This window comes from Drosophila biarmipes, chromosome 3L, assembly GCF_025231255.1.
Source record: "Drosophila biarmipes strain raj3 chromosome 3L, RU_DBia_V1.1, whole genome shotgun sequence".
NCBI lineage: Eukaryota > Metazoa > Arthropoda > Insecta > Diptera > Drosophilidae > Drosophila > Drosophila biarmipes.
The window spans coordinates 1655501-1681140 of NC_066613.1; the positions used below are offsets into that span (position 1 = coordinate 1655501).

Below are 25640 nucleotides of genomic sequence, written 5' to 3' on the forward strand. Positions count from 1 at the left end.
GAACCGTCGCATGAGCATCGCTCAAGAGCTGTTGGATGACGTCAACGACGACCCAGATTTACTCAAAAGGGTCATAACTGCTGACGAATCATGGGTATATGATTATGATATCGAAACAAAAGCCCAATCGTCACAATGGAAGAGCCCAGGTTCGCCAAGTTCGATCAAATGTCAAAGTTTTGATCACTGTATTCTTCGATTGCCATAAAGTGGTGCATCAGGAGTTCTTACCATATGGTCGTACGGTCAATAAACAGTATTATCTGGAAGTTATGCGCCGTTTGCGAGAAGCAATACGAAAGAAACGTCCAGAATTGTGGAAAAACAATTCATGGCTTTTGCATCACGAAAATGGCCCTGCTCACTCATCTTTGCTTGTGAGAGATTTTTTGGCCAAAAACAACACCACAATAATGCCTCAGCCCTCATATTCACCGGATTTGGCCCCATGTGACGTTTTCTTGTTCCCAAAACTAAAGAGACCTATGAAAGGACGGAGTTTTGCAACGATTGAAGAGATAAAGACTGCATCGCTGGAAGAGCTCAAGGTTATACCGAAAAGTGCTTATGGGAAGTGCTTTGAGGATTGGAAAAACCGTTGGCATAAGTGTATTGTATCTGAGGGGGATTACTTTGAAGGGGACAACATTAATATTGATAAATAAATTAATAGTTTTTCTTACAAATACAAAGGCACTATACTTTTTGAACACACCTCGTATAACTTATGGGGTCGAAAACGTCACCTTCACAAAAAACTTCTGACTGAAAACCCTCGGCAAGGATATAATAACGGCAAGATCTATTTATTATTTTTTCGACAAATCCAACTAAAAAATGGAAAACAAGACATCAGGTAATACCTTACTTTCGTAAACTAAAAGAAAAAAACTTTCAAAGAAATGAAAGATGTTTTTGCAAAAGACATAATTAATAAATTTTAACAAATCATCTGACAGAAATAAGAAGACATTCACACGTATGCAAAGTATGAAGAAAGGACATTTATAAGGCTTAAACAATTATTATACCGAGGAACTGAAAAGTCAATCTATTGGCTTAAAGAAAAATTTCATTTACAGATTACTAGAAATTAACACACGAATGCATTTCTATCTTTCAAATTTACCCCAGAAATACAAAATATAAGAGAAAATTATTAATAAATTTTTGGGTGGTAGAAAATTAACAGTTTTTGTAATGCATGGACATATATTCAAAGTTTCCCACTCTTGTAGAAATAAGAGGCCATATCTAATTGTAAGCAAGCCAGTGGAAAATTATCATTCTTATATAAGCAATTCAATCTATTAGATTTTAGTTTAACCGGAATTTCGTCGCCCACAGATGAAAAACTTCACTGAAGGTTTCCTTCACATACCCTTGCCTCAAGTTAACTACATTAAAAAATTCACCTCTGTGTTTCTGTCTAAAGTAGGACCTCTCACTTAACCCGAAATTCCATATCATCATGCTTTCGAGATCTTAATCGACACTGGTCAGCGAGAACTAAGCGATTACATGATTTTGCAAGGATGACTTTTGGAGGCTTAGTTTTTTATAAACGGCTTTGGTTATATCTGTACTTATCCCAAAATTGACGATGCTATAAATATTTTCTATAGTGCAGTAAATTCGTTTTTCAATTCTTGCGTTCCTTTTACTATTCGTCAGTCTTCAACAAGCCACTTAGGTATAGTAAAAAGCTGATACCTAAAAAAAAATTTAGAAATTCAGCGGTACCGGTTCTCAATCCATTTATTCTAGATACTTAAGAGCTTGGCCTAGTTTTAGTGCTTAACTCTCTGTGTTACAAGAACTGTTTGAATCTCTCTCTCTATCTTTTGAAAATATTTTGCCAAACACTGATCAAGCGATCGCCAAGCTTTTTTAAACGACATATTTTCTTCACAGCCTTATTCTTGTACTGTATCCAAGTCGAATTTAACATTTTATCCCACCTTAAATGAAAGCTCCTTGCTTGTTAATTTTCAACATTTCAAGGCCGTATACTTGCCTGGTCCCGATGGAATCCCTTTCTGCGTGCTTAGATGGTGCCCGGAGACCTTATGCAAGCCCTTTCTCAAATTATTTACCATATCTTTACAATTTTTCAATATGTGGCTCCTACTGTGCGTAAACATATCGAAAAACTGCTGAAAAACTGAACGAAATAAAAGCTGAAAAAAAACAGTTAAATGCGGGGAAAGTAGTAATAGAAACAATTAAAGCCGAGAAAAATCTAAACAGTTAAACAAATCGACTCTCAGATTTGTGTGTTCGAGGAGTTTAAACTATTAGTTTTGGCTGACAATGAGGACGGCGATGCTGATGAGGATGGTGCGAGTGTTAGTAGTTCTTTCAACTACCAAGAAGCAGTTCGACCTGGTAGCTATTATGAACAGTGTTTCATCATTTTCAGGCTCCGAGCAAGTAGACGTCAATCACTGGCTGTTTGAATTCGAAGATGTTGCAATTACCGTGGGTTGGCAGAAGTTGCAGAAATTTATTTTTGTCAAGCAACTTATGATTGGAGCAGCCAAGCTTTATATCAAAAGCTGAAAAACGCGCTGCATGAAAAATTCGGTAAAACAAAAACACCAAAAGAGACATGAATCGAATATCAGCAAACCGATAAATTTTGATAAGGAAAGTCTAGTATCGTACTTCGTAGTTGGCATCCTAGATAGCAAGATCAACAAGGTAGGGTTGTATCGAGCGAAATCCATTAGGGAACTTAAAGACGAAGTATTCATTTACGGAAAAATGAAGTGTAAGGGAAATTCTTAAGACAATTTCAACTGGGAATAAACAAGTAGGCAGACTCTGAATTTTTAAATTTTTTTATTGTTAGAAAAACTGGAAAAGCAAGCAGCAGTTTTCGGCAATCCTTGCCGCATAGTTACTGACAAGTGCACCGCTTTTACTTTAAGAATATTTATTTAGTACTGCAACCGTGAAGGAATTCAGCTTCTACACATCACTACAGGCGTACCCAGAGGTAGAGGCCAAGTGGAAAGATTTCACAAAATTGTCAGAAGCAACGCAATCAGAAGGTACCGCCTTTCATTAAAAATTACGCCCTATATATTTAAGCAAGTCAGTTGGTGTGGACATTTTATCAGAGGAAATCGTGTCATACAGAGAGCGCGAAAATTGTGGAGTTTAAATAAAAAACCTCTGTTTCCTTAATGTACTTAACTATACCCGAAATAAACATTTTAATTATACCCTACATTATTACTTCTCACTTGCAGTACCTCTATAGGTCAATTATATCTCCGTGTTACCACGGATTTTATGATAAAGGGAATTAATAACATCTTCAAAAAAGAAATGAAGTTAACTTCGGCAAGCCGAAGTTTGTATACCCTTGCAGCTATAAAAAATAATCAATAAATTTATTAAATTGATTTCAAAATTTTTAAATATGTATATACAAATAATATGTCAAAAAGCCCCAAAGCTATAGTTTGTTTCATATTATTTCCCACCAATTATCCGATCGTTCCTATATAGTCGTCCGATTTTAATAAAATTTAATTCGAAATTCAAAACCAAATAAAAAATGTTATTTCCAAGCGTAGGAGGTTATAAGTTAAAATACACCGAAGATATAATTTTGCAATATTATTTTACCATTAATTTTCCTATTGTTCCTATGGGAGCTATATTATATAGTCCTCTGATTTTGATCAAATTTAATACGAAATTCAGAACTAATTTAAAAATGTTATATCCAAGCTTAGAAAGGTATATGTTAAAAAACACCAAAGATATATATTTTTTTTTAATTTTTGTCCCCGATAATTCCTATGGGAGCTATAAGATATAGTTGTCCGATCCGGCTGGTTCCGACTTATATACTACCTGCAATAGAAGGAAGACTTTTGAGTAAGTTTCAGCCCGATAGCTTTAAAACTGAGAGACTAGTTTGCGTAGAAACGGACGGACAGACGGACGGACAGACGGACGTGGCTAGATCGTCTTGTAACGCTGATCAAGAATATATATACTTTATGGGGTCGGAAACGTCTCCTTCACTGCGTTGCAAACTTCTGACTGAAATTATTATACCCCCTGCAAAGGTATAAAATGAAGATCTGACATTTCAAAGGACAAAGTAAAAAGTTTGTGCAATGGTCTAAAAAAAGTCTCAGCGCAATACCTTATCCCGGAGAGTAGACTGGTTTGACCTTTTGCAATGTAAAAGAAGTGAGCTTTAACATAGAAGACTGATGTGACGGACTTGATGTTGAATAGGTTGTTTGGAAAAACTGTGGAAGAAGATCGGCTATGGACTGATCAATGTTTGCGGCAGAATTTTAAAATTTAAGTGTTGATGGGTAACTTAAAGAATTACGCTTTGTGATGACAAAATTATAAAGTTGTTTTGGATCCAGTGTAAACTGTGTCTTGCAACGAGCTAAAAAGTTTTGTAACACTGAGCGTTAAGCACTGTCAAATCCTACCGAGCACTTAAGTATCGGGAAAAGGCAGCTTGTGATCCGGAAGCTCTAAACTTTTTGTAGAGTCTACACATCACATTTTGTGCACATTTTTGCAGCTTGTTATCAGGAAGCTCTAAACTTGTTGTAGAGTCTTCACTTCACATTTTTAAGTCGTGACAGTTCTTAGAAAACCACGGAGATTGGTTAGAAATTTTATGAAAATACGTAGGAACGCATGTATCAAAAGCTGCGTTTAGTACGTTATAAAATATATTAACGGCTTTAGCCATATTAGTGCATAAGTACAAATTAGACCAATCCGAGCAAGCGATAAGGCTATTAATAAGTGCAAATTTTGCTCTATGAAAGCAGGGGATGCTTTAGCTGACTTTTCAGATATTTCATTTAATTTTGTACCCGTGCCAATAGTCAGCTCCAGCGTTGGAAGATATATTCGATGTTTCAACTGTGGACCATATCGCCCTAGGTATATTAAGGTCACCGAAAACTATTAATGATCCCTATCTGATAGTTTACTTGAAATAAACTGGATAGCAGACAAATGATTTGCATATATTGACAATTCAGATGACGGCGGTATAAAAGAACATATCATGTATATAGAAATACCCAGAAGGGATAGTTTTATACACAGAAATTCAATGTCCACGTTATTTCCTCAGACGTTAATTCTGAATCAACAGCAATAAAAACTCCACCTCCACGTCGGGAGGGATGATCAAGCCTGTAAATTGTGTACTTATTTGAAAAGATTTCGTAACTAAGAATTTCCGACTCTAAGCTTTTTTTAAGCTTTAAGCTTTTCTGTAAAGACATTAACATGGGAATGAAAGGAAAAACTATCAGTATATAATCTGGTCAGTTTACTTTGTAAAGTTATTGTATTCTGATAGGAAAGCAGAACGAAAGAATCTAGTTTTTTGAAATAGATGAAGATGTAGATGTGGATGGCTCTTTAAAGGGATTTCCAACTTCTTTTCAACGAATTTTCTTTCTTTAGTTTCGTACTCTCTAACAAAAATGCCTACAGGCCAAAAATTGGCTGAGCATATAGGGAGCACAGGAAACACCGATATTAAATTTTGATACTTCCGGAGCATATATAAAATAAATTGTTTAACCAGGGATAGAAAGTCAGGACTCAGCCGACATATAAATATTTGATTCCGCTGCGGTACACAGCTGACTGTTTTAGGTAAAGTGCTTTTTATAATACGCATTTGCATGAAAAATATTCTCGCACGAATGGCACGGATTGCTGTTGTCCAGCCGACATCCACAACTTGCATTTCTTTAAATAACATATAGACATTTTCACTATATCTCGAACCATAGTGCAAAGAGAATAATGCTAAGCAAGTAAAAGAGAGGGTTAGAATGCGGGAGAGAGTAAGCGGTGGTGAATAAGATGTCATTTTGACTCTGATAATAAGCTCGAAAGGTGTTAATGTTTCTCGAAAAAGTAGAGTTTATGTATCGAGGAAACAAACCATTTTCGCTTTGTGAACAAAAAACTTCAATCGGTCTGTCGGTGTTGCGTTTGGCTTGTATGTTTGACCGCTACATCACTTTAAAGCCAGTTTTTAAAGATGAGACCAACATTTTTACATAAAAACGCTTAATCTCTTTATTATTGTAACTCTTAAAATTATGTCACTTTGCACCACAATTATAAAAAACGGATTACAATGGTACGAAGTACAACAATATGTTGTTCAACATAATGCCCCTGCTCACATCGAATGGCTAGCATTAAAATATAAAGATTGCATGAAGAAACAAAATACATAAGTTTATCATAATTAGTGTCGTAAAAGCTATGAAATGTAAGACATATCACAGTTCACAATATGTGCCACACAGAACCCGAAAGTATCGTCAAGCTTTGTTGTGAACTCTCTCAAGGAAAGTTTTTTAAACACACGGTATGAAATACAATGATAGATAACTACATAAGAAGAGTCAGTAAAAGTCACGTCGGTTCGATTATGTGCCAAAAAATCTTTTTATTAAAGAAGTGAATTCAAATAAGTTTGAAGTACTAGAGCGACATTTAGCGAAGCCATGTTGTCAAGGTGAAATCATTGACTTACAGTTATTCTGTAACTTACCGGTAACAATTTTTTCGAAAAGAAGCTGAGTTTTAAATACCAAGATAGTTTAATATATACTTCCTCTTCCCTTTTATTTTTAAATGAGACAATAGTGAATTCCATGTGTATGAACGAAAATAACATTGATTAGGAGACAGATTAAAGAACAATGTTAAGGGGCTGGCACTGAAAAGTGTATTACTAATTTAAAAATTGTATTTAAGTCATAAGAAGAAATGTTGTTATGAAAACTGTAGGAATTATACTTGATATTACCTGCCTTTTGCTGTACTATATTTGCAAAATTTTTATGTAAGCCCGATGTCTTTCACCGTTTTTAAAGTCTAATAGTCTGGCATGGCTAGAAATAGGATACTAGGACACTAATTAATGTAAACGACATATGTGGACACATTTTTAATCTTAAAGATAGTGCTTAAAATGAGAACGATTTTTTAACTTATTTAGGACTAGCTGACCCGGCGAACTTTGTTCCGATGCACCACAAAACTCGTAAACAACGTCCATTTGCCCAATGCAAACGCTAGGATGCAATCTGTAATCATTGCTGCAATCGTATCGAAACGCAGCTCGATTCAAATCAGCTAAATATCTTGTTCTGCGTCACAAATTATCTATTTGTTGACTTCTGTTGTTCGCTCGACGATTCTGCATTGCCAACCGAGCTGTTTCACGGGCTGCTTCACTTTGCTCTCGTGATTGAGAAGCACGAAGTCGAGCCATACTATTGCGGCGCTGTTCACGTGCAATTTCTTGTTCTTCTTCAGTCCTTTCATTTGCAGTATTTTGTATTCCTCTTGCATTACGGCTTTGTCGGGAAAGATTCGATCGTCTTGGTCGCGGCATTATTAATTAAACTTCACTTCACTTCAATCCACTTGTTAATTATTTATTTAATAGAAATAGTTTTAATATTGATTTCTTACAAATATCAAATTGTCATCCATACGTCATTACATAGCTGTCATTTTACGTCAATTACATAGCTGTCATTTGCGTTTTGTTATTCCAAGCCTGATTCTTTTTTGTTATACCACGTTTTATAGTGACTGGCGTTTCATGTCAAGTAACAGAGGAACGCTGTCGAACGGGATAAAAAGTATCCTATGTCCGTCTCCTGGCTCTAAGCTACCTCCCTACCAATTTTCAGCCAAATCTGTTCTGCCGTTCTTGAGTTATAAGTGGTGTAACTAACACGACTTTCTTTTATATATATAGATTTAAAATTTAAAATGATCTACACAGTATGCCGGCTGATGCTACATAGTTGAACCTGTTTTCAGTTGACAATGGCGATCGGATGGTCGCAAATTTCACACACGGATAAGGAGAAGGTTCAATATTTTACGTAAATTATTTGTCATTCCTTGACTAATATTAGCAGTCGGGATGACATAATTCTTTAAATTAAGCAGCATCTTTACTCCCTTTAAGTAACGATGTTTGAATTTTATCAGTTTTACGGATATGTAAATTATATGGATATTTCTGTACAGGTCGAATTATTGTTAATACTACAAGAGTTTCGGATTTACCGAGCTGTTTTCGCAAAAGATATTGAAGCAATGAACCTGTAAACCATGTTTTTGCCGGAGATCCTCGGCCGTCAACATCCGATATTTTCGACTAAACTAAGAGAAATATGAATGTCTTAGCGCCTAACGTTTTACAAAATTTGGGCCCTAGCATAATAACAGAATTTCTACGTGGAATATTATGCGCCCGGCGCAGACACAGCCAAATAGCAGCAAGATTAGGTTCGTAAAATGCTGGGATCTGCAAATAAAGCTTAAAAAATGGTGAGCAAGAGAACAATTGCATATTTTTACTGATGCGTTAAAAACACCATAAGGAGCAACCACAAACACAAACTTTTCCCAGACTTTAACTATGTGCTGCTCTGTTGGGTGCTCAGCTATCCAACAAAATACAAATGGAAATACAGGACTCGATACAGGACTAGCTCCATAATCTTTTTAGCGCAAATAAGCGCCGCGTCTTTGGCTTACGGAAACTATTAGCCAACAGCCGACATGGTCTTTTAAAAATCAAGGGAAAACCAGACTGCTAGATTGGACGTTTACGATCAGTGCCGTGGATTACTATCTACCACCCTGAGCTTACTATAACGTCTACCGACATTAGAAGAATTAGAAATTATCAAAGTTCACACATAACTGACATTTCTTTAGGCGGCACTACCGCCAGGACCCTGATAGGATAACCACTAACCAAACGGCGTCACTTCAAATTCAAGAAAAAAGGTACGATCAGGCCTGGTCACACGTTAGGAAGAAATTCACAAGGTCAGACAACATTTCAAAAGATACAAGTGAAAAAGAGGAGGCTTAATCATCATAAACCAAGAAATCTGGAAACGAACAAATTTAACTATTCGTCCGATATGGATTATTTCTTGATTGCGGCTTTATCTTCGGCCCTCAAGATTAAGTTTATTTTCTTACCCGTTTCACCTAGATTATATTTACCTTTTATATTTTCGTTTGAAAAATAATGTATCCAAGTATAAAGAATCCGACCGCATATTCTTGATCAGGATAACTATAGCCATGTCCGAATATTCGTATGAAGCCACACTGAAATATATTGCTCTCTCCACTACCTAAATATTTGCCAAGAAAATTTTGATATGTTTTAAAGTTAAAGTTTTGCTGCTATGTACATACATCTCACTTGCGCTCCCTTTAGTTGAAGAACGCTTATCATTTATGCAGAAGCTCTACATAGATCCAAAAAGGCGAGAGAAAATGGAACGACAGCGGCACAACAAAATACGAAACGGATTTGCTTTTGTCTCTTTTTCCCAAATGACGATAGAAGTGGTAGCGCTGTAATGAAAGGATATGGGTAGTTTAATTTTAAAATATTTGTATACCTGTTATCCCTAGCTAAATAGGAGAACTAGATTCGTCGAAAAGTATGTTTCAAGTAGAAAGAAAAGTTTCAGACCCTGTAAAGTATTTATACTCTTGATCAGGCACACCAGTTGAGTCGATCTAAGCATATCCGCCTGTCTTTTTGTTTGACTGTCTGTTTGTCCTTATAAACGCTGAGAGAAATTAAGTTATAAAGTAAACAAAAATACATACACATATGTTTTAATATGTTGTTTTGCTTTTGTTGGTCGGAAATAATCAAAAAATGTGAGTGTGTAAAATCTAAATAGGCCTGCAATCTGGTTACATAAAAATTAATAAATCGGGTAGTTAATTAATATTGTATTATAAAATATTATTGTTAAAGTGTAATAGATTAACCCTCAATACTTCAATACGAATGGAATAATAATTTTGGAGAAGTCTTTAAAAGTTATGTTTATGTTGAAAGTTTATGTTTTGTCACATGAACTGCACCATAAAAGCTACTGCTGAACGAACAGGTAGAACAAATTAGTTTTTAATTTTTATAAATGGTAAATTGAATTCGGGGAGAATATCATAACATCAACACTTGCCGGTCTAGCCAAGGCACTCAACTATAGATAAAAGTAACAAGGAAGAATGCTATAAAGGAGTACCTTGACTATTAGATACCCGTTGCTTAGCTTAAGGGAGCAAAAGGGAAATGGAGATATAAGAACAGCAAGCGATATTTTAGGGCGCCAACTACCGGCTATTTCAGTAGATGTTATGTGGGCGGCAGATAGATTTAAGAGTGCCACATTTTTATAAGCAGCAGAGCGATATTTTAGGACGCCACCTACCGGCTACCGGTTATTTCAGTAGATGTTATGTGGGCGGCAAACAGACTTAACCGTTTATGGGCATTAGAGTGGACGTGAAACAAACGTGCGATGCGCAGGAAACCCAGGAATATGCATGCCACGTTTGACTGTTCTAGCTTTTATAGTTTCCGAGATAACAGCGTTCATAACGATAGACGGAAAGTCGGGCATGGCTAGATAGACTCGGCTAGTGATCCTGCTCACGATTATATATACTTTATGGGTTCGGAAACGCTTCCTTCTACCTGTGATATATTTTCGACGAATGTAGTATACCCTTTTACCCTACGGGTAACGGGTATAAAAACCACAACAATATTAAACGAAATTTATTTTTTTTTTCGGTTTTTGATTCAAATTATAATTATTTCCGGGTTCCTTTAAGATTAAGACTTTAAGATACATTAGCATACACAATTTAAATTATAATTGTACCCGTAACTGGTTCAATAAAAGGTTGAACTAGACTCGTCGGAAAATATGTAACAGGTAAAGAAATTATTTTGAACCCCACAAAGTATATCAAAATCGCTAGCCGAGTAATGTCCATCTGTCTGTCAGTCCTTATAAATTCTGAGATCTCGAAAGCTAGGATTTATTTTGGGATATTTGAAATGTGGTTTCTTATTTTACTATCCAAAATTATTTTTACAATTTAACAAAAATTACTCAGAAACCATTGTTGCGTAAAAATCCTTACAGACGTGTTTCACAGAAGGTTCGATTCTGCTTATTAAGCATCTCACTACAAAAACAAAAAGAAGCGCTTTAGTTGAGTTTGAGACTATTAGAGACCCGTGACTCTGTTTAAATAAAAAAATATATACTTGGCACGCAAAAAATATTTAAAAAAAAGGAAATAAAAACAAATAATGACAAAATAATAATACCCGTGATGCATTTTGTATTTACAGTGAAACTAAAAATGGATCACATAGAATTGCCAATTAAATCGAATGCCGGAAATATAAGTAAGGACGTTGAAATTGAAGTCAAAACTAACAATGATAATTTCGGATTATTGACTGAGCAAACAAGAGGTTGTGATAACGAAAGACTTGAGAAAATAAAATGTGAATTCAATGATTTAAAGCCATTTGACTTTCAATGTAAAACAAAAACTTCAAAAACCATCAAAAACGGAGGGCTCAGAGATGAAAAGAGAATTTTAGACGAAGATAATTTTACTCAAAATCATAAGATTAATGATTTTAAAGTACCGCAGGCCTTATCAAAACTAGGCAATTGTTCAAAAACTTTAATTACCGACAAAAGTTTGTATAAAAACCAGGTTGTCAATCCGTATAAAACAATTATTGCAAATCCTGTGCAAATAAGTACATTGGATGAACAGGATAGGTTTATTAAATCTCAGTCCTTGGAATTCTACCATGAGCAAAGGTCTGCGACTAGTATCTACCGGATTCCAGACTATCGTTTCCCAACAAAAGTACAAAAGAAGTGTTGCACAGATGATTCAGAGTTTGCAGAAATGTTGGAATGTGTTCCAAAGACTTTGAAAGCAATTGACTATTGCTCGTGTTTGGGTACCGAAAGCCTTAAAAAGTGCCCTACCAAAACTTCTTCTGCGACCCTACAACATAATACGGCAATAAAACCTCAATCAATTGAAAGTCGTCCTATCTATCCAAATGTGCCATATAGCCCATATAGTAGTCCTTTTGGAAGTCCACATTGCAGTCGAAGACGTCCTTTCAGAGAATGTAGGAGAATATCAATAGAAAAGTCTGGAAGTTTTCTTCAACTAAACCAATATAAATTGATGGAACAAATTGGACAGGTAATATATACTTTTATTTATGGAGTGTTTCACTCTAAAATCCATCCACTCGCCCAAACTGTTAGTAAGAATAAAAATAAAGTCGAAAATAACAGAAATATGGGCAACAAAAACTTTGAAGGGGATATGGAAGATTAAACCAATTTTTTTTAATTTACTAAAAAAAAATAAAAATTATTTACCCATAGTTATAGTTAATTCAGTCGGCCATTTCCTTGGTTGTGTGCTCCTGCCCTATATTATCCTATGACACCCCTTGACTACTCTGATATCAGCTAAAGAGTTTTTGGGGGTCAGTTAGAGCCATTGCCTGAAAAATTTGCGGTCGGACAAAATGGATACATCTGGATAAAAAAAAACATCCATCTGGACTGAATCCGTAATATTACTAAAATTAAAGGAAAAACAAAGAAGAACGGCTTAGACGAATGTCTTGACTATCAAATTCCTGTTATTCAGTTTAAGGGAGCAAAAGGAAAATGAAGGCACATAAGCAGCAAAACAACATTGTCAAGCGCAACCTACCCGCTATCGCAATATACTCGTATATCATTTTTAAAGAGCCCATGGAGCTTCGGTGACAATAGGTTATAACGTTATACCTCATCAAGCGCGATCTGGGCGTACAAACACGAACCGCTTTTACCTTCTATTCAATTTAAACATCGTCTACAACTTTTCCTGCTTTAGCTGGATCGCATAATAGGGTTGGTGCTCTTAGCAGTGAGATCATTCTCCCCTAAAATTGTATTTTCATATTTTTATACCCTTGCAGAGGGTATAATAATTTCAGTCAGAAGTTTGCAACGCAGTGAAGGAGACATTTCCGACCCCATAAAGTATATATATTCATGACCAGCGTCACAAGACAAGTCGATCTAGCCATGTCCGTCTGTCCGACCGTTTCTACGCAAACTAGTCTCTCAGTTTTTAAGCTATCGGGCTGAAACGTACACAAAAGTCTTCCTTCTATTACAGGTAGTATATAGGTCGGAACCAGCCGGATCGGGCAACTATATCTTATAGCTCCCATAGGAACTATTGGGGACAAAAATTAAAAAAAAATATATATCTTTGGTGTTTTTTAACATATACCTTTCTAAGCTTGGATAAAACATTTTTAAATAAAACATAAAACATTTTTAATTTCGAATTAAATTTTATCATAATCGGACGACTATGTCATATATCCCCCATAGGATATAATCGGAAAATTAGTGGTAAAATAATATTGAAAAATTATATCTTCCGTGTTTTTTAACTTATAACCTCCTACGCTTGGAAATAACATTTTTTATTTGGTTTTGAATTTCGAATTAAATTTTTTTAAAATCGGACGACTATATCATATAGCTGTCATAGGAACGATCGGATAATTGATGGGAAATAATATGAAATGAATTATAGCTTTGGGGCTTTTTGACATATTATCTTATAATGTTGGGAATATAAATTTGTATATTTTTAAAAATTTCGAATTCAATTTAATAAAATTATTGAAGATTTTTTTAACTGCAAGGTTATACAAATTTCGGCTTGCCGAAGTTAACTTCATTTCTTTTTTATATATATTTCTGTAGTCTTTAGGTCTTTATTCAGTCAGAAGCTTGCAAATCAGAGAAGGAGACGTTTCCGAGCCAAAAGAATATATATTCTTGACCAGTATCACTAAACTAGTCGATTTAGCCATGTCCATCTGTCGGTCCGTCCGTTTCTACGCAAACTAGTCTCAAAAAATAGCATTAGGTAATGGGACATCGCCATACGAGAGATAGCCACAGACTAATAAAAAACTAAATGATATATTCTGTAAAGTTATTGCAAGTCAATACTACGGGTACGAAGTTTCGGTCCTTTAACTGCCTTTTAGTGCTTTTCAACTTTGCACTATGGGGTAAATGACCACTTTAACTGTCATTTGGGCATTTTTTAGAAATCACTAATTGTATGTATTAACAAAACAATAAACTATTATGAGTCTAACTCGAAAATGTTAAAACTTAACAGTTTTATGTTAGCGTAACAGCTATATAGTTATATGTTGTCTCCGAAAGCACGAACACGCATCAACTTCTGAATTTGGATTTGACAGTCTAGCACTGTATTTTTAATGTAATTATCTGCTTAAATTGTGTTGTGTGTTTATACTTAAATTTCTAAATTTTATAAAGGCATCGGTCCTTTGCACATACATTTTGATATTCAAATTTCACCTATGGCCTTATCGATTCTGAACCCATAGCTGTTAGTCCTATTTTTTTTCCTGGACGTTGATGCACTATGGTTAGTACAAACAAGTGGCCCTTACGACACCAAGCAATGCTTGTTAAGCGAGGAGCTTTACACCGTTTTCGGCGAATAAACGAAATCGCGGACAAAGGAGGAAAAAGACAATTTCACAATAGACAATTAAAAAATACATGCAGGTCAAAATACGAATAGTCAAGACACATAAAGTAAAACTAATTAGTTGCTAAGTAGGATAGTATTATTGATTTAAAGATAAGCAGTGAATCGGTAAAAGATATTAGGTGATATGGTCTATTATAGTACTCTAAAAGGTGCATGCATTGCATAATCAGTGATACAATGATTTAAAACTAGGGGAATATAATTTCTTGTGAATCTATTTGGCACATTAAAATGCAGGCGACCCAGTAAATCGGTATTTTCGACATCACCATGAATAGGATTCCTAGTAAACGTAATACCAAGCATAGTTCTTCGGTTAACTAATGATGGTAAGTTAATTGGAAGTAGTCTACTAGAGTAGGATGGCAGTATAAGGCTTGTATCCCAGTTAAACACCCGTAAGGCAAATATTGAACAAAAATTTTTGCACAAACTCAATCCGGTCTATATGCATCCTATATTGGGGACTCCAATCTGGAGCGCAGTACTCAAGAATTAGTCGGACTAATAAAATAAACAAGGTCTTTGTGATATAGGGATCATCCAATTACCACCTTTTGATATATGCAAGCACGCCCCTGACTTTACTTACCATGGTAGTAATGTGATCAGAAAATTTAAGTTTAGGATCCATATAGACTCCAAGGTCGTCAGCATGCGTTATTCTATCTAACACACAACCGCTCAAAGTATAAGTTGAAAAGTGAGGGCTGACTCGAAAAGTTTAAGTTTACACTTAGAACCATTTAAATTTGAGATGAGGATTGTAAAGCTAAACTTTGTGAGGGATCATTAAATTGCAGGCATCTGTACATAAGTACACGTGAGTTAGGACTAGAGGAAGGTCATTTATAAATAATGTAAGCAGGAGCGGACCAAGATGAGTTCCTTGAGGTACACCGGACGTAACTCGGATTAGGGACGATAAAGAGTTTTTAAAAATATATAGAAATACCCAGGAGGAATAGTTTTATACACAAAAATTCAATGTCCACGTCATTTCCTCAGACGTTAATTCTGAATATATTGCAATTAAAACTCCACCTTCACGTCGAGAGGGATGATAAAGCCTGTAAATTGTGTACTTATTTGAAAAGATTTTGAAACTACGAATTTCCGGTTCTAGGCAGGTTTCTTTAAAGACAATAACATGGGAAGGAAAGGAAAAACTATCATTCATGTCGCAAAATCTCACGTGCTTTACATTCGGAATCCGAATCTTGTTTAGCCTTTGACCTCAGTACCATAGTACGGAGAGAGTTATGCCAGCGACTATCGTGGGTTGTCTATCGACCGCGATCTTTTTACGCTTAGGAGAATCGGGCTCAGGCAGCTTACGGCTAGTGAGCTGCGACTCAAGCGCCAGAAGCAGATCCGTATTTCTACGACTGTTTCGAATTAATTCCGTTACAGTGCTTTTTGTGAGCCGTCTTTTAGAGATGGCCTGGGTTTCATAAGCAATACATTCTTCACAATAGCAAGCAAAAAGAACAAAAATACGGAGTTTAAGACAAAAACACGACCGTTCACTGAAAGAGCGAAAGTTTTTATGTGCACTTTTCTGCACTTTTTAGCACTATTGATGGAAATTAAATTTTTCTCAGGTAAGCTTTAACTTTCTAACATTGATTTGTTTCCTGTATGTAAAAGCAATTTGTGAATTTGATTCCAGTCAATTTTGTCATTAAAAAAAAATATATGAAAACAAATAAAAAAATAATTTTTGCTATCAACACAAAAATTGAAACTAATTTTCAATTTTCAAAATAAATAATATTCTTGGCCCATATTGGTGGCTAAATTTAACATTTCTAATTTTAAAAATGTCTGTAATATTCTACTTTTTTCGTTTAGGAGTATGGGGCCAGACACGCCCACTTCCTTATGATAGTTTCCTTAGGTCTATAGTATCATAAAACAAAAAACGGCATTAAAAAATCTCTTTTGGCTTACTGGTTTTATTAAATGACAATGCATTGGAATAATCGGAAAATTGGTGGGAAAATAATATGAACAAATGATATCTTTGGTGTTTTTTGACATATTATTCCCAATATTATTTTGATATTTTTAAGAATGTCGAATTAAATTTAATAAAAATTGGACTACTCTTACATAGCAAGGGTATACAAACTTCGGCTTGCCGAAGTTAACTTCCGTTCTTGTTTTTGCTATTTATGTGAACAAAATTTTAAAATCTACCGTTAAATGTAAGCTCCAACATTGGACAACGATTCGTTAATAAGCGAATCTAGCACATTTAGAGATTTCGTAGCCAAGAACGATTTTTCCATAATTGGCTCAATTATAAACAGGTTTTGTTATTCCTGCCGATCAGGATTTTAAATATTGTTTCAGTTATTCTATGTGCATAGTTATTTTAGCTTTTTGGTATTTTTTGAAATTTTCGTATGTACTCAGTAATAACTCGAGTCATAACTTTCCAAAAATAATGTCTTTTGACCTTGGCCAAGGATTTTGCGATGTCTTTATGACCGTTTTGTATTGGACCGGCATAAGATTTATGCAGTATAGCTTCTTTCTCATCTTATTTTTCTATAAGGGTCACTGGGCTTAGTAGCGCTACCCTTAATGTATTCAATATCTTATTGCCCATTTGTTTCAAATTATCTATTGAAACATGTTCAAAGATATTTTCCCACGGCGTCATTTTGAGTTGTCTTATTTTGTATATACCGGTTTATATTTAGATACAGATGGTTTAACAATCCTGTCGGTGATAAATTTTCCGATTTTTTCCTGTATTTCGTTCACCTGACCACCAATCATTATATACTTTGTGGGAATAAGTTTTTTTTAAGTTAAGATAATACTGATTTTTCTCTATTTTCAAATCAAACCGAATTATTTGTACTGACTACTTGATCTTTATTTGTTGTTTTGAGTAGTCTTATGAAAGCGTTTTTACATGTTGCTATGGTACTTGCTATGTAATTTCCTGATTTGGAATCAACACACTGTCTTCTTCTTAATTTAGTTGAATTGTTCTAATAACTTGGGATCTTGGAAACAGAAGTACTGAGTTGTTGCCAAAACTGTATGTCAATAAAAGCTATCTCCATAATTTCCACTCCCGCGGTTTCCGCCGCGCTGTGGATATTTTTTTAAAATAGGACAGTTGTTCGGTTCTTCTGTGCAACTATTTACAGCATCATTCATAGTTTTGAAGGTACCAGCTTGCATGATAAGTTTTATCCATTGTCTACAGTTTCGCCTTTGACATTGGTTTTTAGTCTGGAAGTGACTTCAGTTACTGCTGCTTTATTTCCGATTAGATTTCGTGTTCACCTTTTATCGCTTCTATTATTTGTATTGCAGCAATAAAACTTATTAAGTTTTCATCTTTACCATCGAAAATTGGTATAAGCTTGGATAATGTATCAATAAAATCAATATTAGATTGCGCCATTGTGATATTTTTGATAAATTTGTTTCTTTATTATTCTTGAACTATTATTAGATTTAAATAAACGTACACTTCTTTTTCAGGGTTTGTCTTGCCAGTTTTTTCTGTTGATTCCAGTTCATCACCTGTTTCAGTTGTTAGAGAAGTGTTAAGTGTGGTCGGTACCGATATATCTAAATTGAACTTTAGTTTAATTGATATTAAATAGGATCGTAGTCTGAAGAAAAATTTTGATACTTGGGACCAATGACCCCGATTTAATTTTTTCCTCTGTTCATTTATTACTATACGTGCTTTATTAAAGCATTTTACTAGTTTTCTAGTATTTTCTTTCTTTATAATTCTTATTCTTTGTGTAAGTGAATGTAGCTGAATGTAAAAATGTAGAAAGTGTAATTATTTAGTAGATCGTAACAGAACTTTTGTTTGTTGATGCTGCCATCGTCACTATATTGAGTTGAGAGGTGTTTATGTTTGATATCAGAAGTTTTAGATTTATATTTAAACATATCAAGCGTACACATTTTAAAATACCTTTCTAATGACATGTAGCCTAAGTAGTTCATAAGTTATTTGTGTGCAAAATTGAGCTATTTATAGATTTTTTCCCTCCAAACTAGCTAGTTTTTCCAAAAGTTTTAGATTCAAAGTTTCTTATATGGAGCTGTTTAACATTATCTTAAATTGTTAGGACTTTCAAATAGAGTTTGGATTCGCACAAAAAAAAGGGAAATGCTCGGGCACTGTAAGATGTTCTGAACTGGCAAATGTGGGTATTTTTGTTGATTAATAACTTTAAAACGGACCAAATACTGAGGAAGGGCTATATCCCATAAAATTTTATTTGAAATCGTTAGAGTAGTTCTTGAGATATCTGAAAAACATAGAAAAAATTTAAATATCAAAAAACTTTGGACCACATTTTTTAAACGGTGGTATTTAGACAAATCGTGTTTAAAAGTCGTACATAGTATTTCGAAATACTTTTCTAACACAAGCCTGTAATTTCAGTACTTCAGAAATGACGGGTACGCAAATTGTATCTATTTATAGCTGTTTTTTCGCTAAACTAGCTAGTTTTTCCAAAAGTGGTAGAAATATTGTTTCGTATATTGAGCTTTTCAACATCGTCTAGAATTTACAGGACTCTAAAATAAGGTTTTGGTACAAACTGACAATCCAAAAAACTGAAAAACTGACAAACAAAATAAAATTTTCAATTTGAGAGGACCACGAAAATCTTGTTTTGCGTAATACTTTTGAACGGAAAGTCCGAATTTGACAGTTAAGGTGTCGCGTAATTATTAGATACGCATAATAGAATAGAACACAACTAGGTTCATAGCGTTAGGGGTAATTATCCCACCGGCCCCAACAGATCAAATTTTCTAAATTTTAACTTTCAAACTTGCTAAGCAATTTTTTAGTTTTTGCGATACCTTTCGATGTTTGATGTATCACTCGAAACAATCGGACGATTACTGTAGATTTTTATTTCTTTGTGTATATGTAGTCGCCTTCGTCATTTCGTCACTACGTGGACTGCAGTCTACAGTAATAGTTTATACAAAAATTTGCACACATTATAACAACCTATATTATAAACAGTGTGTGTATTAATTCTAAATCATTATTATTTGACTCTTCTTTATTAATGACATTAGCAGTGAAGTTCACTGACTACGCCTACTACGAGGGTGGTCCGATAAATAAGCCTCCAAATTTTGAAAAGTGACGTTTTATTTCAACATAATCTCCTTTTAGATCGCTGCATCCAGCGATGGTCCAACTTCTTGAATCCTTCTGAGAAATACGTTTTCTCGAGGCCTCTGTGGCGGCGACGACCTCCTCATTCGACGCAAAGTTCTATCCAGTGAGTGAATTCTTCAAGTTTGTAAACAAAAATAAGTCACACGGTGCCAAACCTGGAGATAATGGTAAATAGGCAAGCAGTTTGTAGCCCTATTCGTCTAATTTGGCCTTGGCGAGGGCGGAAGTGTGAGCCGGTGCGTTGTTATGCTGGAAGAGCACTTTTTTCTTCGCCAAATGGGGCCGTATTTTCTCTATTCTATTCTATTCTATTCGCTGGCGAATCGGTCCAATAAAAAAAATATAAAAATAGATAACTCCTTTTGAATTCCAAAAAAAAAATTCCATGACCTTTCCGGCCGACGGGACAGTATTCGCCTTCTTTGGAGCAGGCTCGCCGGCACTCATCGCACAGCTTTCTCACCGACGCTGTCTTTTGAAAATACGAGATCGTGCATTTTTGTCACGTTATCCTCCGTGCTAGCCGCTTCCGGGGCACCTGGGCGTGGCTCATCAAAAACTTAGGTGCCACCACGTCGAAACTCGATAAACCAATTTTTGACGGTCGTAATCGAAAGAGAAGATTCACCGTACACAGCATCCAAGCGGACTTTAAGTTCGCTGCGCGTTTCCCTTCCAAAAAAACAAGAAACGAAACACAGACGATATCGCTCTTTTTTTCTAAAATCTACTCGCAGTCAAAGCAAAACAAGGAAGAACGCTATACTCGAATGCGAATAGTCGGTGCCTCAGATACCCGTTAATCAGCTTGAGGGAGAAAAATAAAAATAGAGATATATAAAGAGTAAAAAAATATTCTAAAGCGCCACCTACCGGCTATTTTGTTATATGTAATGGCAGCAGACAGTTTTAAGCTTTTTAAAATTTGTAGCATTACAACTGTGGCCACCACAGTTTTGGTCGGTTACATTTGGGCACATTTCTTTTGGGTCAATCGACAAGTATTGATAAGACAAATAATTCAGTTAAAATTTGTATTTATCACAAAAACTGTAGGCTCTAGCTTTAATAGTTCCCGTGATCTCAGCGTTTATACGGACAGACAGACAGACAGACTAGATCGACTCGGATCTTGATCAAGAATATACATATATACTTTATAGGGTCGGAAACGCTTTCTTCTACCTGTTACATACTTTTCGACGAATCTAGTATACCCTTTTACTCCACGAGTAACGGGTATAAATACGAGTCCGATTCGGCTGAAATTTCGACAGTAGCCGTCTACGAGAATGTACTACACGAGTACTAAACCGCCTTTGGGCGGTGAGGCTTAGTTCTTATCGGACTGCCCTCGTATTGCAAATTTGAATGTATATATATTGAAATTATAATTATAACTATTTGTTGTTTCCTCAGAAAATTAGCTTATTAAGTAATTTTGCAATACCGTTTACAGTTTCTCTATCTATTGCTTTGTATAGTTTTTCGGGCTATACTTCTAATTAAGCGGAGATGATTCCGCACAATTTTACAATTTTTATAAATTATTTGCATATTAAAATTTTTTCGGGCAGACGTCAAGTTTTTTGGCGAAGGCTTTGGAGAATGTGGTTTGTAAATAAGTCTCTCATTTATAACTTTAATATTTGCTGAGTAAATTGCGCTATTTGGCATTTGTAGCTGGAGTCTTTTTTCAGAAAATTGAGTTCAGCAGTCAATTTTACCGCTTTTGCCCATGTGGGCGGCGTATTTGTGTATACGAGTATTAGCCACTTAATGTGTGCTATTATTTTATTGATTTGGTTTTTCTGGCCTTCGCGCTTACCCATTACTGAGACTCTTTTTTTGTTTTTCCATCCTATCTGCCGGTTTCCCACGTTGAAGTAAAAGACGGATTAAATATCATAGTTTTTTAATATTTTGAGTTTTATTCCAGCGCTGGTAGAAGTAAAGACGTCCTGTCACGGTTCGTCCTGGACGAATAATATTTTATTATATTTGGAGCATAAGTGCCGCTATCAAAGTTCAGTTAATAGTTGGACAAAAGAGAGACGGTTCACTTGAGCTGGATCGCTAGCGCGTATGCGTATACTTGAGTTGGGTTAAGCGGCCTGCGCGTGCAACCGAATGCTGACACTTGCAGTTTCTGTGAGCGCACCGATCGACTCATGTTGCGGCCACTAAGATTTATGACCGGGAGTTTGTTTATGGTCACACTGCAGCAAAGTGTGTACACTACACTACTTAATTTCCATTGCCAGAATATTTTTGTGATAGGGGTCATTGTGTCAATTATGATAATATTTTGTAGGGGTGACAGTGACAGAGTTAGTTGAACTTCCATGAGTGATACCGCTTTCGATAAGTCACCAGGCGGATGAGGATGCCAGCAGATGCTGCCTTGCTGTGTGCAGATATATCTGCAAAAACTGCACTATCTCTAGGGCTGGGTTCCATCCGCTTTCTCCCTGATCGGACCCGTTCGGGTCGTGCCCTGTGTGCATAACTTTAGGCTTTTGGTGAGCTCGTAATCAGTTGCCACGTACCCTGTATGGGTGTCCTCCTGTTGTTTCATCTCGCTTCTCGGGGTTTTTTAAGATACGCAGGCAGCCAGGTTGTCTGCCACTCGTTTGTGCGATTCATAGATGCGGAGATGCTGGTCATTGTGGGCTTCCGGGGCTGGTCGGATGCGTTGTTCGCTGGCATTGGTAGGTGTTGACGTCGCATGAACTTGAGCCTTCGGAGCAGTACTCTTGCTTTTCTGATCGTCGCTGGTTGCAACTTCCTACTTTTTATGAGTGCCGAACTCAAAATTTGGTGAGTTATTTATTTTTGCGTTCTCCATTTTTTACAATTATTTTTTCCATTGCCACAAAAACATAAAAATATAAGCAAAATGATTTTTGAAAAATTCTTTGTGCAGCTGCTATTATTTTTTTTTTCAATAAGTACTAAGTACGTTTCAATAGGTACTGAATGGGTTAAGAAAAGTATTATATCATTTAAACGGAATTTAAATTGCCTCTCTATTAATGCCAAAAATTAAAAACGGTATGTTCAAACTATGACTATATTTAGCTTTTGTTTCGTTAAAATACTTATGCCGACCAGTTTATCTTTATATATATTATCGTTTTTGCTTGACGCGTGCTATTTATTTGTTTTTTCTTTGGTGTCACTTTGCGTTCCCATTTTGTTAGCCACTCCATCACATTGTCACACACAAAACAATTTGCATTTTATTAAATTTACCCGTTACTAGTAGAGTAAAAGGTTATGCTAGATTTGTTGGAAAGTATGTAACTTAATCAGGATCACAAGCCGAGTCGATCTAGCCATGTCCGTCTGTCCGTCCGTTCGTCTGTCCGTATGACTGGGCATGCAGATTCCTGAGCTTCATGCGCAAGTTTGTTTCAAGGGGTTTCCACGCCCACTTTAACTCCCACAATCCGCGAAAATCTGCAGCGCTTACAGTTGTTATAATAAAAACAACATTTTACCCGAAATGTATTTGTCTCATCAATACCTACCTGCTGACCTAAAACAATGTGCCATGCCCAGTCTAACGCCCACAAACCGCCCAAAATCTGTGGTGTCCACAGTTTTCATGCTAGAACATTTTTTTGCTAAATAGTATTAGTATCGATTGACCTAAAAAAAGTTTACCACGCCCACTTTAACTCCCACAAATCGCCAAAACGCTTAAATTTGTCTGCTACCCATATTACCATATATTGGAATATGAAGCCAAATTAGGTACCCACTGGTGCGTACACGTTTTTATTTTATATTTGTTAATATTTGTTTTCTATTTTTCACGTTATAGTTATCATATCATCAATCATTAATTTTATATTTTATTAAAACCAAAAAATAATTAATTAATAAGTTAAGGTTATATTGACTAAACTTGGACACAAGAAATCATAGACATTTTTGAAATCCATCGTTATTTAGGCAATATATAGTCTAAAATATAGTAAATAATATGAAAAACCTCTCTTGCTCAGGATTTAAACCTTTGGTATAAACCAGGGAACTGGAAAAAGCCCTTCACCCATTGCGTAAGAAGACACACATTACAAAGATTCATACTTAAGATTCAAAAATAAAATAAAATATAAAGAAAAAATGTTCACAGAAAGTTTGCAACGCAGTAAACGAGACGTTTCCGATCCCATAAAGTATATATATTCGGGATTAGTCTGTCCGTCCGTTTCTACGCAAGCTAATATCTCAGTTCTAAAGTTATCGGGCTGAAGCTTTTTAGTTTTCGGATCCCTTCGAAATAACATTTTTTAATAACTTCTGAATTTCGAACAAAATTTTTATTGAATCGGACGACTATATCATATAGCTGCCATAGGAACGATCGCAAAATTAGTGGGAAAATAATATGAAAAATAATATCTCTGGTGTTTTTTAACAAACAACCTCCTACGCTTGGAAAAAACATTTTTTAATTTGTTCTAAATTTTAAATTTAATTTATAGCTCACAATAGGTAAAGTTAATTAGTAACACTCTATAGGGAAACACCATTATTATTCATGGGACACTAACAAAATGTTATTTTGCAAGCTGGTGTAATTAAAACAAAATTGTTCAAAAATTTTTGAAAATGTGGGTGCTATGGGCCTTTGTGGGGGTTAGAGTTGGGGGACCCCCCAGAAACAAAAAAGCGCTGCGAAAGAGACTTAAGAATTTAAAAGACAAAAACCAACTTTCCGAGATCTCAGTGTTCTTACGGATGTCCAAAACAGACAAAATGACACGCTTGATCGACACGTAATAATGAAATTGTTTGTCTGAGCTTGCTATGTAATTTTAACGTACCATTATATGTATATAGCCTGCCAATGGTCGTTGCAACATAGTTTTGCCAAGTAAGTGTTTGGGTTAATTGTATGCCAAGAAAAATTCCCATTTTAATTGCTATTGTGGCGAGGTCCAAGTACAGAGTAATAGGAAGATTGTTATTGTTATTGTTATTATTATTAAATAATTAATTATTTGCTTGAGCTTTGTGTTTAATATTCGTGACAAACTCTCCTTTTTCTGTACTTACTTGATTTGATTTGGTTAAAAGGGCTGTAACGCTTGGCGCTTTAAGTCTAGAAATACCTTAGTCGTCAATCCTATCTTTTGAGCTAATAAACATTTTGCCACGCCTACTCTAACGTCCACAAACCGCCCAAAACTGTGGCGGCCACAGCTTTCATGCTAGAAATAGCCAAAACGCTTAAATCTGTCTGCCGCTCACATTACCATATATGGAAATAGTGGGCAGGTGGCGCTATACACTATCGCTTTGGTTTATATACCTCCAATTCCCTTTAACTCCCTTAAGCTGAGTAATGGGTATCTTATAGTCGAGGCACTCAACTATAGCGTTCTTTCGTGTTAATATTTTAAATTCTTATATTATCGTTATCTCCTATACCAATTACTATATATGGTCCCATATAATTTTCTTCTAATTGGTGACCTGCTTAAATTTTTAATAAAACTAGATCTTTTTTATTTTTATACCCGTTTCTCGTAGAGTTAAAAAATATCTGCCACGCCCATTCTCACGCCCCCAGATGGCTAAAACTAACTAAACTGTCTGCCGCCCACAAAACATATATCAAAATAGCCAGTAGGTGGTGCTTTACCATTCATCTCTGCTGCTTGTATATCTCCATTTCTATTTTGGTCCCTCAAGCTGAGTAACGGGTATCTGATAGTCGGGGCACACGTCTATAGCGTTCTTCCTTGTTCTCTTTTTAATTCAAAATATAGTCATTATTTGAAATAATGACAGTTTTGTTTTCTAATATTTGATTCTAGTATGAACCGGCTTCTTTTGAAAGCTGGTTCTAATCTACTCTTTGTTTGCTTTGCATAATCATTTA

General features: G+C 35.5%; 1 protein-coding gene across 26 annotated transcripts in view; it reads left to right on the top strand.

Annotated features, from left to right (window-relative positions):
* Nucleotides 1-25640, top strand: part of LOC108028850 (calcium/calmodulin-dependent protein kinase kinase 2) — a 243822-nt gene that overhangs the window by 19683 nt on the left and 198499 nt on the right. For 19 of the 26 annotated variants that reach the window (XM_050886206.1, XM_050886205.1, XM_050886209.1 and 16 more), the window contains one exon: nucleotides 11246-12132. The exons of 1 other annotated variant lie outside the window; for it this stretch is intronic. In XM_050886206.1, coding sequence (XP_050742163.1) covers nucleotides 11257-12132 — 876 coding nt within the window. In that variant the 5' untranslated portion in view covers nucleotides 11246-11256. Of the gene's footprint in view, nucleotides 1-11245; nucleotides 12133-25640 lie in introns of those variants that run through there. 6 more of the 26 variants (XM_050886210.1, XM_050886211.1, XM_050886213.1 and 3 more) reach the window with 2 other exon arrangements.